This window comes from Dipodomys spectabilis, unplaced genomic scaffold (assembly GCF_019054845.1).
Source record: "Dipodomys spectabilis isolate Male_0828 unplaced genomic scaffold, ASM1905484v1 ptg000288l, whole genome shotgun sequence".
Taxonomy (NCBI): Eukaryota; Metazoa; Chordata; class Mammalia; order Rodentia; family Heteromyidae; genus Dipodomys; species Dipodomys spectabilis.
The window spans coordinates 4,903,207-4,920,183 of NW_024870965.1; the positions used below are offsets into that span (position 1 = coordinate 4,903,207).

The following is a 16,977-nucleotide window of genomic DNA, read 5'->3' on the forward strand; positions in this document are numbered from 1 at the left end:
TTCCTAATACTATTTTTTTTTTTTTGGATCCGGTCGTGGGGCCTGGGAGCTATCCCTCAGCTCTTCAGCTCAAGGCTAGCGCTCTATCACTTGAGCCACAGCACTACTTCCGGCTTTTTTCTCCTGCTTATGTGCTACTGAGGAATCGAACCCAGGGCCTTATGCTTGCAAGGCAAGTGCTCTACCACTGAGCCATCTTCCCAACCCACTAGTACTTTTCTCTAGTAGTTGAGGAGTGGTACCACAATCACTGAAAAATAATGACCGTTATCTCTTGCTCCTTTTGGCTCTGACATGCATCTGTAAATAGCTGGAAGTACTTGGAAAAGTATAAAAGGTGCTCCTTTTGAAGTACTATTGTTAGTTTCTTTTTCATAGACAAAACTAACAGTGCATTTGCCCACTACACTATTCAATCAGTTATTATTTGTGGTAAAGTGGTTTTGAAGCCAGATAGCTGGTCCAGTCAAAGTCCCCCCCCATCTCATGCTTACTGTGTGCCTAGAACATTTGAATACTTAACACAGACTCAAACAATGTTCTCTTACATACATTTCTAAATTGCATCATATAGATATTACTTGCAACAGACATTAGTAATATACATCAAATACTAAAGTGAGACACTGTGAACTTCATAAAGAAGCCTGTCACAGTAAACTCCACCAACACAAATCCACTCAAGGGCTGCAAGGACTGGACTGCTCTCACGATACAGAAAATGGCTTCTTTTCCCTTTACCATACAAATGGCTGAAACAGTACTGAAGCTAAAGTACCCACCTACCTCCACGTATTTACTACTCTATTTAAATTTCAAACTAGGGCTAGGAAGGTGGCTCAGTGGTAGAGCGCTTGCCTTAGCATGCCTGAGGCCCTGGGTTCAATTCCTCAGCACCACATAAGCAAAAAGAAAAAAAGCCGGAAGTGGCGCTGTGGTTCAAGTGGTAGAGCGCTAGCCTTGAGCTGAAGAGCTGAGAGACAGCACCCAGGCCCAGAGTTCAGGCCCCACGACCGGACCCATTAAATAACTAAATAAATAAATAAATAAATAAATAAATTTCAAACTAAATTTCACAGGTTTGGCATTTGAACCTAACTTTAGGATACTTAATAGAATTCTAAACCCTAAAAAGAGAAAATACCAATAACCAATAGGATTATAGACTAGTAAACAGAAAGCTTAACAAAATATGTAAAAACTTATGCTTTCATAACATGTAAAATAATGCTGTTATAAATGAATTTTAAAGACTGGGGGTGTGGCTCAGTGGTAGATCATGTGACTCGAAAAGCCCTGAGTTCAAACTCCCAGTACTGGCCCACAAAAAAGAAACTAAAAATAAATTTCTGCAGGAGTTGTAGTACTAATGGCAAGACCATAAGAGTCAATGGGTTCCAGAACCCTGCTTTTGTCTGAACATGATCTCCAGTCTGTGTGTGTCTGTACTGGTCCTGGGGCTTGAACTCAGGGCCTGGGTTCAGTGCCTGAGCTTTTTGCTCAAGGCTAGTGCTCTACCACTTTAGCTACAGCTCCACTTATGGCTTTTTGGTGACTAACTGGAGATAGATGTCTCACAACTTTCCTACTCAGGCTGGCTTTGAACCACAATCCTCAAATCTCAGCCTGCTAAAGAGCTAGGTTTACAGGCATGAACCCTAGCCAATGCCCAGCCAACAACTGTTTTTTATACTTTGAATTAAGTCAGGCCAAACAAATGTTCATTTAAAAAAAAATGGAAAAGTGGCAACTACATCAATGATTCTTTCTTTTTTTTGTTTTTTTGCCAGTCACGGCGCCTGAACCTCAGCTCTTCAGCTCAAGGCTAGCGCTCTACCACTTGAGCCACAGCACCACTTCCAGCTTTTTCTGCTTATGTGGTGCTGAGGAATCGAACCCAGGACCTCATGCATGCAAGGCAAGCACTCTACCACTGAGCCACCTTCCCAGCCTCCATCAATGATTCTTGAACTGAAATAACTATGACCACAGAAAAACATTTGCTTACTATGAAGAGTTAATAGGCTCTACTAACTTGGTGGACTGAAAAAACTCAGAAAATCAGTCAAAAATAAAATTAAGATAACAAACCACGTAAGAACCTACTACACTATATGGGAACAACCTAATCCACAACAGTAGCATGTTAAAAAATAAGAAATAACAAGAAAGCGGAGAATTCAATAGGTCAAATTAAACTTTTATTAAGAGAATTTTGTGAAACCTCTTATAATACAGATAGACAGGTAACAAAAACACTACTACAAAGGAAAATATCACTTCACGTGTTTGGTTCACAACGTATTTAACTATTCTATGGAAAAGTTATATGATGTGGGATTAATATAAATGTTACCAAATCCTTTTTTTTTTTCATTAGGGCTAGAGATAGACGCCAGGGCCTTGCACAGGTAGACTCGCACTCTGCCACTGAGCCACATATCAAGAGCTCTAAGAAAATCTGGTAGACGACATAAGATTCTACTTTAAAGCAACAATGATTCTGATGTGAACAGGCACAAGAATTAGGCAGCCAATAAGAAAATTAGGGATGGGGCTGGGAAGGTAGCTCAGCGGTAGAGTGCATACCTTGCAAGCATGAGGTCCTGGGTTTGATTCCTCAGCACCACATAAACAGAAAAAGCCGGAACTGGCGCTGTGGCTCCAGTGGTAGAGCACTAGCCTTGAGCTGAAGAGCTGAGAGACAGCGCCCAGACCCAGAGTTCAGGCCCCATGACCGGAAAAAAAAAAAAAGAAAAAAGAAAAGAAAAAAAAAGAAAAGAAAATTAGGGATTAGGGCATGGTTTCCATGATAGAGCACCTGTCTATCAAGTATGAAACTCTGAGTTCAAACCTTGGAACCAAAAGAGATCCCTTTTTGTTGTTGTTATTGTTGTCAGTCATGGGTCCTGAATTCAGGGCCTAAGACCTGTTCTTAAGCATTTTTGCTCAAGGCTAGTGTTGTACCACTTTGAGCCACAACTCTACTTACAGTTTTCTGGTGGTTAATTGAAGCTAAGAGTCTCTGAGACATTCCTGCCTAGGGTGGCTTTGAAATGCAATCATTAGATCTCAGCCTCCTGAATAACTAGGATTACAGACATGAGCCCTAGTTAGCCCAAGTAAGATACCAATATTTATCAGAACAATTTAGAAGTTAATAGATTACTTAGTACCTCTTATAAAACAGCTGAACTGGCTAGTGGAAGGAGTTTAATGTTTAGAGATTCTTGTTAAATTCTCACATTTAAATTGTAGTTGAAATAGATGGAGGAAGGAAGATGGAAGTGGCGCTAGCAATCAAGATGCACTGTACTCATAAATTGACATGCTGAACTGAAACATTTTTGTACAACTACATGAATTTTAAAAGAAAAATATGATTGAACATTAAAAAAAAGATCATTATGGGGCAAGATAGGAAGATTTTTCTCAAATAATGTTTTTAAACAGGAAGAGGTACAAAGGTAAATTTTACCTAATGACAAGATAAAGAATCCCACTCTGATCTCCTAAAAGAAAAAAAAAATCAGAAAAAATAATGAACTATTCATGGTTCCTATTCTACAATCACAACCATATATACCCAGAAAACAAAAATATTTTGAAAGTAATGGTTATTTTATTTTTTACATTTTGTGTATTTTTTTTCATGAAGAAGTCACTAACAAGCCAATGAACATCCTATCAGTTCATCTATCTCTTACATAATATAGTCACTGCTCAATAAATCTGTAATTTAATCAAATGTCAAATAAATTTAAAGTACTATATTTATACTGTTTAGAACTAAAAAGCAATAATCAAAATACTAATAGTTACGGGAATAGAAAATCTTTTTTGTGTACAGGTCCTAGGGCTTGAACTTAGGAAGCACATGCTGTCCCTGAGCTTTTCTGCTCAAGGCTAGCACTCTACCACCTGAGCCACAGCTTCTCTTAGGGCTTTTTGTGGGAAGAGGGGGGATGGTAATTAGACATGAGAGTCTCAAGACTTTCCTGCCCCAGCTGGCTTTGAACCGTGAATCTCAGATCTCAGCCTCCTGAGTGGCTAGGATTGTAGGAGGAAGCCCTGGAGCGCAGCTTAGATTATAAAGTGTTTAAAGAACACTTCAGTCACTTTTCCAACATTTCCAAGTGCCCACTATTTGCCAGACACTGACATTATGGTGGCAGTCAGATAAAACATGGTGTCTACTAATGGCATCTAAAATGTGGTGAAATCTGCATAACTGAACAGCCATATGAAAAAATAAATGTTGGCTTAACCATCCATGAGAATAATTTCCAAATGGATCAAAGATGCAAATGTAAGTAACAAGACAAACTTGAAGTTGGGGAGGGAGGCAAATCCCTTATAATTTGGGAAAAGTTCCTAACTTTACAAAACCAAGAAACAAATATTTATGAATATGATTGAATAAAAATTTGGAAAGATCATTTCTATAGCAATTAAAATATCAGACGTCCAACAGGAAACCAGGTAAGGATACTTGCGATCGTTAAAGTCTTATAGTCCCAAATATCAAACGTGAGATGGAGATGGGCAAAAAATACTAAGGAGTTCACAGAAGAACAGCATCTCCCCTACACCAAGGGCAAGCTTGGTCATCGACGTGTGTGAACAGAAACTCCGTAGAGAAACCCCTCATTACCTATGCACTAAGCACAAATTTCAGACTGGCATATTGGCCTGCCAGATCTCTGGGGAAAAGAAGTGCTCAGGGGCGCTGGAGAATGCCAAAGGTAATGACGTGCCACCCACAGTGCTCTGAGCAATGGCTGTGTAACCAAGGGAAGTCAGATACTTTCATATGGTATTAAACTTGCTACAAATATACAAAATATTACATAGATGCTCATACTTTACAATTTGCCTTATTTTATTTGCCACTAGATCTTACGATGCATTAGTAAAGCACAAATTACCCGGTCATAATTGCCTATGCTTAAGATTTTGATAAACATAAATTGGTTTCCCTTGTCTTCTGCACTCTACTCATTAAAGGCAGCATTCAGTCAGGTACTATCAGCTCTTCAGAGGGCTGAGATCTGAAGATGATGGGTAGGAGCCAGCTCAGGTAGCAAAGTCCATGCCAGGCTTGGGGCTTGAACTCAAGGCTTGGACACTGTCCCTGAGCTTTTGTGCCCAAGGTTAGCATACTCCACCACTTGACCTACAGCTTCACTTCTGGCTTTTTGAGGGTTTAACTGGAAATAAGAATCTCAAGGACTTTCCTGCCTGAGCGGCTTCAATCCACAATCCTCAGATTTCAGCCTCCTGAGTAGCTAGAAATACAAGCATGAGGCACCAGTGCTTGGTTTGCATTATATGTTTTAAAGTCAAATAAGATCATTCCCTAAGACTTGACAATGAATCAAGTAAAATATGGTGATGTGTTATTCCTAAAACTGAACTGGCAATTTACGTATCTAAAGAAATACATTCTAACTGGGAAGGTATCATTCAGACCGAGCCCCAAGGAACAGAAGTCCTAATGGCAAATGATGATAGAACCTGTCCAAACAGGGGCACACTCACACTCTCAGATAATTAAACATTTGAAGGATACAATTATTCTGTGCTTGTTATGCAGCTGTAATGCAACTTCCAGTATACACTCTTTACACAAAAAAATGTAGGTATGCTAGACAGAAGGTGTGACCATCTGATCTTTGGCCACTGTACTTTTTCTGAATTAATAAATCAGCATTTAGGACAGTAGAAACAGCTCAAATTAAGAGTACCTGCCCAGCAAGCTCAAACTCAAGGCAATTACAAAAAAAGAAAGAAAGAAAGAAATCAATCAGCATTTGCTGTCAGATGCAAGACTGATGAACTTGATTAAAAGGAATCAACTCAAACTGTATACCGACATTACCTTTTCTTCAGCCTTTCTCTCCACCCTCTGAAGTAACTTGGGATGCAAGCAGCCCACCTTCCCCAGCACCACAAGCTTCTGCCTCCTACTCATCACCCATTCTCTGATGGGCTACTATCAATGGTGAAATCTATTCAGCACCCGACAATGCAACTACTGACTAGTCCTCAGTGATTTATAAGAAGCTTCCCACAAAAAATGCCAGTATAATATCTATTTCTAATATGACACAATTAGAAGTATGTTTTCTAAGGCCCACTATACTGTGATCTTTATATGCTGGTACTTAGAGAAACATTTCAAAATACTAATACGTTTTCAAAGTTATCAATAATTCACATATGAATTATTGTGTGTATATATAATTATGTGTGTATATATGTATATACACAAAAAACATTAATCTCCCCAACACTGACATCTATCAATTGGTTTGAAGCCATCAGATACTTTACCATTTAACCCAAATAAAGAAAAACTATTTCCCAATATCAATTTAAACAATCAAGTTTTATTTTTTTCCTCTGCAGTGCTGAGGATTAAACTCATGGCCTTGCACATGCTAAACAAGTTTCTCTTCCACCAATTTTAAGTAACTATGTTCTTATAGTTCCTTTTTCTATTATTAAGTTAAAGTAGCTTTTTATAGTTTAAAAAATACATATAAGCTGGGCGCCAGTGGCTCACATCTGTAATCCTAGCTACTCAGGAGGCTGAGATCTGAGGATCGGGGTTCAAAGCCAGCCCGAGCAGAAAAGTTCATGAGACTCTTATCTCCAATAAAACGCTAGAAAACCAGAAGTGGTGCTGTGGCTCAAGTGGTAGAGCACTCTCGCCTTGAGCTGAAGAGCACAAGGACAGTGCCCAAGCCCAGAGTTCAAGTCCCACGACCAACCAAAAAAAAAAATACATATACCAAAGTTCATGATGAATCACAATGTATTATAAATTTATTACCAAAATGACTGGTGGACACTATTACATTGTTGAAAATACAATTAACATCAGAAATTGAATTTGGAAAAGTTTGCTTTCACAAAGAAAAAGAAACCTGTAAACCAAGAACTAGGAAGTAGTAGATCAAGAAGACTGCAGTAGTTCCAAGCTGGCCCCAGAATATATCAAGAACAACAACAAACAACCTGGGTAGGGTGGTTAGCACCAGTAATACCAAGTGTAGATGAGGCCACAGATAGAAAGACTGCAGTCCAAGGCCAAACCTGAGCATAGAAAATCCATAATATCTTATCTCAAAAAAACTAAAACCATCCCCACTAAAAGAGAAAGTAAAAAAGCTACCTATAAAGTATAAGTTAAAGCTGGGCACTGGTGGCTCACAATTTTAATCCTGCTACTCAGGAGGCTGAGATCTGAGGATCGTGGTTCAAAGACAGCCCAGCAGGAAAGCCCATGAGATTCTTTTTCTTTTTTTTTTTTTTTTGGGGGGGGGGGGTCCGGTAGTGGAGCCTGAACTCTGTCGCTCAGCTCTTCAGCTCAAGGCTAGCGCTCTACCACTTGAGCCACAGCACCACTTCCGGCTTTTTTCTTTTTGCTTATGTGCTGCTGAGGAATTGAACCCAGGGCCTCATGCGTGCAAGGCAAGCGCTCTACCACTGAGCTACCTTCCCAGCCCAGCCCATGAGACTCTTATCTCCAATAAATTACCTGAAAACCAGAAGTGGTGCTGTGGCTCAAATGGTAGGGCGCTCGCTTTGAGCTGAAGAGCTTGGGGACAGCACCTAGGCCCAGAGTCCAAGCCCCACGACCAACAAAAATAAATAAACAAATAAGTAAATAAAACTGCAGGAAATTTTAAACCTCTATCTAAAAAAATACTAAACTTAAGTAAATGTTTAAATGATTAACAGTGTCCATAATTCACAATCTGGCTTTAAAAAGATTAAACCAATTCTTCTTAATTTATAAATTTCAAAGTAAGTCTACATTATACATATGTTGTAAAACTTTTAATGTAAAGACACAATGACACACTAAAATACAAACACCACTATTCTGTGGCAAGTCTTCTGTCATAAATTTTTTTTATATTTTAAATTATTTCCAATTCTAAGTATTTCGCACCATTCCAAATTTTCAAATAAAAACTTGTTTCTAATAGATTCCTAATAGACCAAAAACAGAAGTTTAAAAACAAGTATTTAAAATAAACATGGGAACAATCACTCACAGAGGAACATGAGAAGCAGGAAAGACAAGAAGAACAACACTAAAAGAAACATCCATCAAGAAAAAGACCTGGAAAAGAAACCAAAACTTAGAATTAAAGATCAAGTGAGGCTTGGTAGGACAGGGGAGGGGAGGAGGGAGGAGACCTAATTAGATAACCCCAATAATATTAAGACAAAAGTACTAACACAAAATGAAAATAATAATTTGAATGTAAGAAGTACATAAAAGCTCGCTGAAGATGTAAGATGAAGATTTAGAAATTGATAAAAACAAACTAAAGCACAGCCTTTAGGAGTCACTGAAAAGTATCAAGGACATATATATCTAAACACAAAAATATAGCATGCCATTAAATATACTTGGATTTCTCCTCTGAACAAAAGAGTTTATAATCTTCCATCATGAAATTTTTTAAAATACAAAGATTCATATCTATTCTTCAAGATAATAAAGGTAAACATTTAATTTTAAAATTCTATGTTAAATAATAGCAAGTCTAAAAGTAGGTGGAAGTTGGAATTTTAATGTGATGAAATATGCTTAATACAAATATTAATATTATTAAAACTAAATGAAACAAATTTGTTATCAATGCAGGAAAACAAAAGAAACTGTTGAACAGTCAAGGGAGACTTATCAAAAAAGAAAATTAGCAGGGTGCCAGTGGCTCACATCTGTAATTCTAGCTACTCAGGAGGCTAAGATTGAGCATCAAGGTTAAGAGGCCAGCTAGGGCAGAAAAGTCCCTGAGACTCTTATCTACAATTATCACCAACAAAACAAAACAAAACAAAACCGAAGTGGAGCTGTGGCTCAAGTGGAAGAGCACTGGCTTTGAGTAAAAAAGCTCAGGGACAACACTCAGGACTAACACAAAACAAAAAATAGAAGAAAACCAAAATTTGCTTTTGTGCCTCTGTACATCACCTTTATCATGAAAATTTTAAAAAGTAAAAAAAGATTCATATGGAACTATACAGTAACAAATTAACATGACATAAATATATGCAGATTCAAATTTCATAGTATATATTTTACCATGTCATTACTAAAATATCATTTTCTATTTCATAGTGAATAATATTAGAATATCCTCAGTCAAGCTAATGTCAAATTGATAATTACAACTTATCAATTGTTTTCGGATTATTCCTACCATATGTGGTGACAATAACTTTGTGTATTTTACAAGTAATCTCAAGTATCCTGCCATTAATCCCATGATAACTGGCAGATTGTAAAGTTTATACTACACATATTACTAAAATCACTACAACCTAGAGCTAGGTTTTGTTAAACCATTAAGTTTTCTTTAATGAAATACACAGCTAAATTAAATGAAATTTGATTATATACATGTCAAAAGTACCACTACTGGCATGCACACATGTATGCATGCATGCATGCACATGGGACACATAACATACTCCAAAAAAACCAACCAGGTTTTAAAATTACTCCAGAGTTTGTTACAATACTCACTATACCAGTCTAAATATAAATCATAGAAAAGTAGTATTTCCACTCACAATTTCATGACAATGATCAAAATTCTAAATACTACTGATGCCGTTTTAGACTCTTCCTGTACATACAGGCCCTAATGGGAGATGGAAAAGGAGCTGTCTTATCAACTTCTTTACAGCTGTCTTCTCTTAAAGACATATAACTTTGCATGTCACTGTATTTTTTTTTTGGGGGGGGGGGGGTAGGATCCGGTCGTGGGGCCTGAACTCTGGGCCTGGGTGCTGTCCCTCAGCTCTTCAGTTCTAGGCTAGCACTCTACCACTTGAGCCACAGCGCTACTTCTGGCTTTTTTCTTTTTGCTTATGTGGTGCTGAGAAATCGAACCCAGGGCCTCATGCATATAAGGCAATTACTCTACCACTGAGCCACCTTCCCAGCCCCATGACAGTGTATTATTAAACAAGCAACAATAATTGTGCTATGAAGCTACTGCCAATATTTACAGGTACATCACATTCATCTAGAATAATTATAATCATAAATTCATAAGGCAGTCATCGCTTGTTGATTCCTGTTTATGTTAAGCACATTTACACATTTTCTCCTCTATTTTTATTATAAATTACACAGAATGACTAGTAAGGCTGGGATTCAGAGCCAAGACTGAGTTCAAAGCTTTACATCTTTAGTGATTCAAACTGATTGACTTCTCTGTAATAAGCTGGCATTGCCAGGGATTTCTTTTTTTTCATTTTTTGCCAGTCCTGGGGCCTGAACTCTGGGCCTGGGCGCTGTCCCTCAGCTCTTCAGCTCAAGGCTAGCACTCCACCACTTGAGCCACAGCACCACTTCCGGCTTTTTCTGCTTATGTGGTGCTGAGGAATCAAAGCCAGGGCCTCATGCATTCAAGGCAAGCGCTCTACCACTTAGTCACCTTCCCAGTCCCTTGATCAGGGATTTCAAACTCATATCTATGAAGGGAGCATGAATAAATCAAGGGTAGACAAAAAGAAATAAAGGGGTAAGGTCTCTGGCAATCTAAAGAAACAAGAGCAGGTCACTGCTCAGAGGAAAAAGTGGCTATGGCTATATGAGGCTGTACCCATCATACACTCACACTAGATAGCTTCTTCAAAGACTAGAAATTCAGACTGCCTTTTTTTTTTCTTTTGTCAGTTGTGGGGCCTGAACTCTGGGCCTGGGTGCTGTCCCCCAGCTCTTCAGCTGTAGACCAGCACTCTACCACCTGAGCCTCAGCACCACTTCTGGCTTTTTCTGCTTATGTGGTACTGAGGAATCGAACCCAGGGGCTCATGCAGGCAAGGCAAACGCTCTACCACTGAGCCAACTTCCCAGCCCCTAGACTGCTTTTTAAATGCTTGTAAGTTGCATGAAATTTTAAGTGAGAATGACCAGGCATAAAATATGGCTCCAGAAGTATGTTCACTAATACACATGGGACAACACACTGACATCTAACTCTGCATCTAATGCTGCATCTAACTCTGAGGAAAAACTATGCTACAGCTGTGCTTAAAAATCTGTACCATCTAAGTGTCTTCTTTCAAATCTTCCCAGGTGCCACACTCCTGCTGCAATCTCAGAGCTTTTAATCTTGCTGTCTGCTAATCCTTAAACAGTTTTCCTGTATCTTCATCAAGTCAAACCCTACGTAAATTACAGATCTTCCTTCAAATATTACTTCATTAATGATGTGTGATGATTCTTGCAACAAATCCCCCATTTCAGATTCTCAGGGCACAATGTCTCCCCTCAATCACAATTTCATTTTCAAGTCACCACTAATGTACCTATCTACTCTCCACTAGACCACAAGGAAACCCCATAGGACACGTCTGCTTTTATTCATCTCTGCTGTCCCAAATCCCAAGAGAGTGAGTGGTATAGGGCAGCTATTTTACAAGTGTCTGCAGAAGGAAGAGAGGATGGAAGAAAAGTCAGACAGAACATTACTGTTACTATAGTTCTATAGTACTTCCACAACACAACACAATGCAACCTGCAGAACTGAACAACAAATTCTCAACAAACAAGGGAGAAGAAAAGAAGCCTGATGATAAGAAGCTGACTAGTATATGTGCTCCTGCTTTAAAGACAACTTAGGGCCAGATGCCACTGGCTCAGACTATAATCTAGCTACTGAGGAGGCTGAGATCTGAGAGTTACAGTGCAAAGCCAGTCCAGTCTGGAAAGGCTGGGCGATTCTTATTTCCAATTAACCATCAAAAAAGCCAAAGTGGAGTTGTGGCAAGTGGTAGATCATTAGCTTTGAACAAAAGCTCAGAGGCAGTGCTCCGGCCCTAAATTCAAGCCCCAGGACTTGCCCACTGCATGTGCAAGCCGACCCTTACACCCCTTGTTACCGCCCCCACACACCCACACAAGACAAGGGACAGCGCTTTAACCCTGAGTTCAGACAAAAAAAAGAAAAACAAAAAACAAGTAACATATTTTGGGGAAAACTACCAACTAAGAAAGGCTCTCCAGAGCTGGAGGTCTGACTCAGTTGGTAGAGCACTAGCCAAAAAGTAAAAGCAACAGGTACTGGGTTCTTTGAGTCCTGTTCTTAGGCAGAAGGGAGGGAGGCAGGGAGGGAGGGAGGGAGGGAGGGAGGGAGGGGACGGAGGGAAGGGAGGGAGGGAGGGAGGGAAGGAGGTAGGGAAGGGAAAGGGAAAAGGAAAAGGAAAAGGGAAACTCTTCAGTAACCACAATTGTACAACTTGTTCCTCTGGAAGTTTACTGTGAAATACAGTTCATATTTCTTTGTTAAAAATTAAAATAAAAAAATAAAGTTAACCAGATGCCAGGTAAGACAACATAAGCTCATAGGCCCAGCCAATTGGGAAGCTAAGACAGGAAAGTCTCTGCAATCCAGTAGCTCAAGGCCACCCTGGACAACACAGTGAAGACTGTATCTTAGAGAAAAAGTCAAACATATTAAACTGCAGAGACCTGTAACTTGAAACAGACCTAGAGCTGGGTGGTTCACATCTGTAATCCTAGCTATTCAGGAGGCTTTGATTTGAAGACTGAAAGCAGGAAAGTCTGTGAGATTCTTATCTCCAATTAACCACCAGAAAACCAGAAGTAGAGCTGTGACTCAAAATGGTAGACTATTAGCCTTGAGCTGAAAGGGCTCAGGGATGGTGTCCAGGCCCTGAGTTCAAGCCCCAGGACATACAAAAATAAAGATAATTAGAATTCTATTCTTATAGGGAATTTCAATAAATTACTACTTTTATATTAGAACAATACCTTGCCTAGGTGTTTTCATAACAAATTTGTTACTTTTGTTTTCATAACAAATTAACATATAACTTTTTATTAAATTTGGTTACTAAAATAGTGATATAAAAACTGTCAATTTACTAATTTAGTCTTGCATCTGACTTTTGCATCTTATAGGTTAACCCTGATACAAAATAATCCAAACCTCATAAAGTTTGTATATCAACAAAGTATATAGCTCTGAAGGACAATAGCAAAACCAATTAAGCAGTGTTTAAAGCCATAAAGCCTTTTAATAAGCATTTAACAGCTCTGTGTGTCTGCTTAGACACTGTGAGACATGGTCTCCCTGTGTAGCTGGCCTAGAACATACAATGTTCCTGTCTTTGCCTCTGTAGTACTAAGACACTAGTCATGTACCAACACACCCAGCAGCACAGCTACTATAACCAGAGATAATGGGAGAATTGGGCAAAACACACAGTCACAACCAAGCAAAGAAGGGGAGAAAATAGCTTACGTTTAAGGTATAACTAAAAAGAAACAATTACCTAAAAATCTCAATTTCTAAATTAATGAAAAGAATAGCGTGGGGTCAAGGGAAGAAAGTAAACAAATGAAGAAGGGGAGAATGCAGTCAAGAATTCAACGTCTAAGGCTGGGAAGTTGGCTCAGTGGTAGAGCGCTTGCCTTGCATGCATGAGGCCCTGGGTTCAATTCCTCAGCACCACATAAGCAGAAAAAAAAGCTGGAAGTGGTGCTATGGTTCAAGTGGTAGAGCGCTAGCCTTGAGCTGAAGAGCTGAGGGACAGCACCCAGGCCCAGAATTCAGGCCCCACGACCGGACCAAAAAAAAAAAAAAGAATTCAATGTATAGGGGCTAGGAAGGTGGCTCAGTGATAGAGTGTTTGCCTTGCATGCATGAGGCCCACATAAGCAAAAAGAAAAAAGCCGGAAGTAGTGCTGTGGCTCAAGTGGTAGAGTGCTAGCCTTGAGCTGAAGAGCTGAGGGACAGCGCCCAGGCCCAGAGTTCAGGCCCCACAACCAGATTGCCCCTCCCCAAAAAATAAGAATTCAATGTATATATCCTACAAAATTAAGAAATAATAATAGCAATTTGATCATTTTCATGATTATTCTTTAAAATCCTACAGCATAAATTTGTTTAGATTCACCTCTTTTGAATATACTTAATAAGGATTCTGGATAGGAAACATAATGGTTATCATTCTCATACTGCTTAATTAAGAAGGTATCCTTGAGTCTTAGAAAAATTGTTCTGTTTCAAGTATCCCTTCTAAAAAGTATCATTGCTTTTACTCTTTGCATAGAAGCTCATATAATGAAATAAATTTCATGGCTCGCTTAGACATATATATAAAAGTAAAACAACAGCAACAGTAATAAGGAAAAAGTAACTTTGATGGCTAATGATAATAATTTCAGTTCCCCAGTGACTCAATTGGGGAATAATCAGAGGCAAGGCTGTTGTCCTCAGGAAAACATCCATAACGGAATCAGGAAAGAATTAAGTGAACTATTACAGCCATGAACTACAGTCCTCAGTGAGGTAAGAACACAGGTGTCTCAGGACATGTGCACTCACTCACTCACTGCTTTTGCCCTCCATCGCAAATCTGAAACCAGAGGCCCTGGCCATCATGCTTTCATCTACTGGCCTTCAACCGTACCCCATTTTATTATAAAGAATGCTCTTCTGCCTGGACTCTGCTCCTCAGTCACCTGCTAGAGAGGCTCTCACTACCCTCCTTTAAAGAAGGGGGCATAGGGGATGAGAAAGGGAAACAAAGGAGGAGGCAACAATGCTTGATAATAAATGTACTCATTACCTTGCCCATTTAATTGTAACTCCTCTGTATGGTATTTTCAAAATTAAAAAAAAGAAGAAAAAGAAGTTCACCCACAACTAAGCAGCATTCGATAAGCACTTGTTGAATTAGTTACTTTCAGTAATAAAAAAAAAAACAAATCTGACGACAATTTAAAAACAAGTATGCATATCAACAAAACATCTGATACTCAATCTCAATTTGAAGTCTATAGAAAGAAACAGAAGTTCTAACTTTTCAGTCAGATTTTACATTTATTTTGTCTGCTTCTGGAAATGAATGAGTAAAACATGGCAAACTCCAAGTTGACATAAAAGTGTATCTTAATTCTGAGAAATCACAGCAAGTATATTATGATTCTGTCATACAGAGCCTGTGAAGATCTGGTGATTCACAAACAAATACAAAAGTAATTTCACTACCACTAGGTTTTAAGTATACAGGCATCCTAATGCATAAACACTGTATTTTAAAGTATAAAACTTCTAAGAATAAATATACAAATGAAGGTAACAGAATTCCTGCTCTACAGCATCAAATCCTATCATTGACTAAATAAAAGTTAGCATTTAGAAATGAAACAATTAAAAGGGAAGCCAGGTAGAGTCACAATTGTAGTTCCAGGTACTCATGAGGCTGAGAAAGCAGGGTCCCCTTGAGCCTGGGCAACACAGCCAGTGGGGATGAGGTGGTGGGGAGCACAGGGAGAAAGGGCAGTAAGAAAGGGGAGGGGGGGGCACGGAGGAGCCCTTGTGGACATCCAGGGCAGGTTGTCAGGCGTGGCTGTGTCAGCACTCCATCATCACTACTCTCTTTTTTGTCTTTTTTGTTGTTGGTGGTCGTGGGGCCTGAACTCTGGGCTTGAGTGCTCTCCCTCAGCTCTTCAGCACAAAGCAAGCACTCTATCGTTTGAGCCACAGCGCCACTTCCGATTTTCTGAGTGGTTTATTAGAAATAAGAGTCTCTCAGCCTTTTCTGCCCAGGCTGGCTTTGAACCTTGATCCTCAGCTCTCAGCCTCCTGAGTAGCTAGGGCGATAGGCGTGAGCCACCAGCGCCGGGCTACCACTGCACTCTTTCAAACTTTTTTGGGGTGCCAGTCCTGGGGTTTAAGCTCAGGACCTGGGTGCCATACCTGATATTTTTTGCTCAAGGCTAGCAATCTAACACCTGAGCCACAACAACCCCTCCAGCTTTTTCTGCATAATTTTTAAGAGTCTCACGGCCTGGGGGGGGGGGGGGGGGGGGGAGGAGAAGGATTGGGATTGGGGGGGAGGGGGGAGGCTGGGAAGGGATGTGAAGGGTAAACAAAGGAGGAGGCTGCAATGCTTGGTAAGAAATGTACGCATTATCCTGCCCATGTAACTGTAACTCCTCTGTACAGTATGTTCACAAATAAAAATTAAAAAAAAAAAAAAAGAAATGTACTCATTATCTTGCCCATGTAATTGTAACCCCTCTGTACAGTATGTTCACAAAAAATAAAAAAATAAATTAAAACAAAAAAAAAAAAGAGTCTCACGGCCTTTTCTGCCTGGGCTGGCTCTGAACTACAATCCTCAGATCTCAGCCTTCCTGAGTAGCTAGGATTACAGGAGTGAGCCACCAGTGCCCAGTCACCCTAACTTTTTAAAAAGTGTAAGGCATTACATCCAAAAGAACAAGAGATACTGTAGCCAAGAACTCGTCCCCAATGACTCTTAAAAGCTCCTGTGTGACCTTATAAACTCTAACCATACAGCACTGCACTAGTTACAAGCTAGTGAAAAGCCTTTTATTTACATAGTCAAGCTTGAAGAAAAAACAAGAAACAGAACAACCAGGAATCAAATAATAACCACACAATCCATCAGCACAACTAATCATTAAAAACACATGTCCTGAATAGGATATATTAGAAAACAAAGATTCTCTTCAACATCTGCTACTCACATAAAATGCCTGAAGCAAATAAGCTGTGTGGCTGGGATAACTTACCGTTACAGACTTCAGAGTCATGCCGTGGTAGGTACCCATGGTGTCGATTTTAAAGCCTTCAGTTTCTACAAACAAAAGGGGGTTGCTGTTAAAATTATTTATTTATTGATAGATAAGAAATCTAAAGTTAGAGCTGGTAGCTCACGACTATAATCCTAGCGACCAAGAGGGCTGAGATCTGAGAATTTCAATTCAATGCCAGCCCAGGCAGGAAAGCCCTTGAGAGTTTTTTTTTTTTTTGGGCGGGGTGGGGGTTGGGGGATCATCATGGGGCCTGAACTCTGGGCCTGGGCACTGTCCCTCAGCCCTTCAGCTCAAGGCTAGCATTCTACCGCTTGAGCCACAGAGCCACTTCTGGCTTTTTC

General features: G+C 39.6%; 1 protein-coding gene across 1 annotated transcript in view; it reads right to left on the reverse strand.

Annotated features, from left to right (window-relative positions):
• Cdc73 (cell division cycle 73) overlaps positions 1 to 16,977 on the reverse strand; it is a 92,887-nt gene that overhangs the window by 48,281 nt on the left and 27,629 nt on the right. The window contains exon 10 of the mRNA XM_042701169.1: positions 16,613 to 16,677. Coding sequence (XP_042557103.1) covers positions 16,613 to 16,677 — 65 coding nt within the window. The remainder of the gene's footprint in view (positions 1 to 16,612; positions 16,678 to 16,977) is intronic.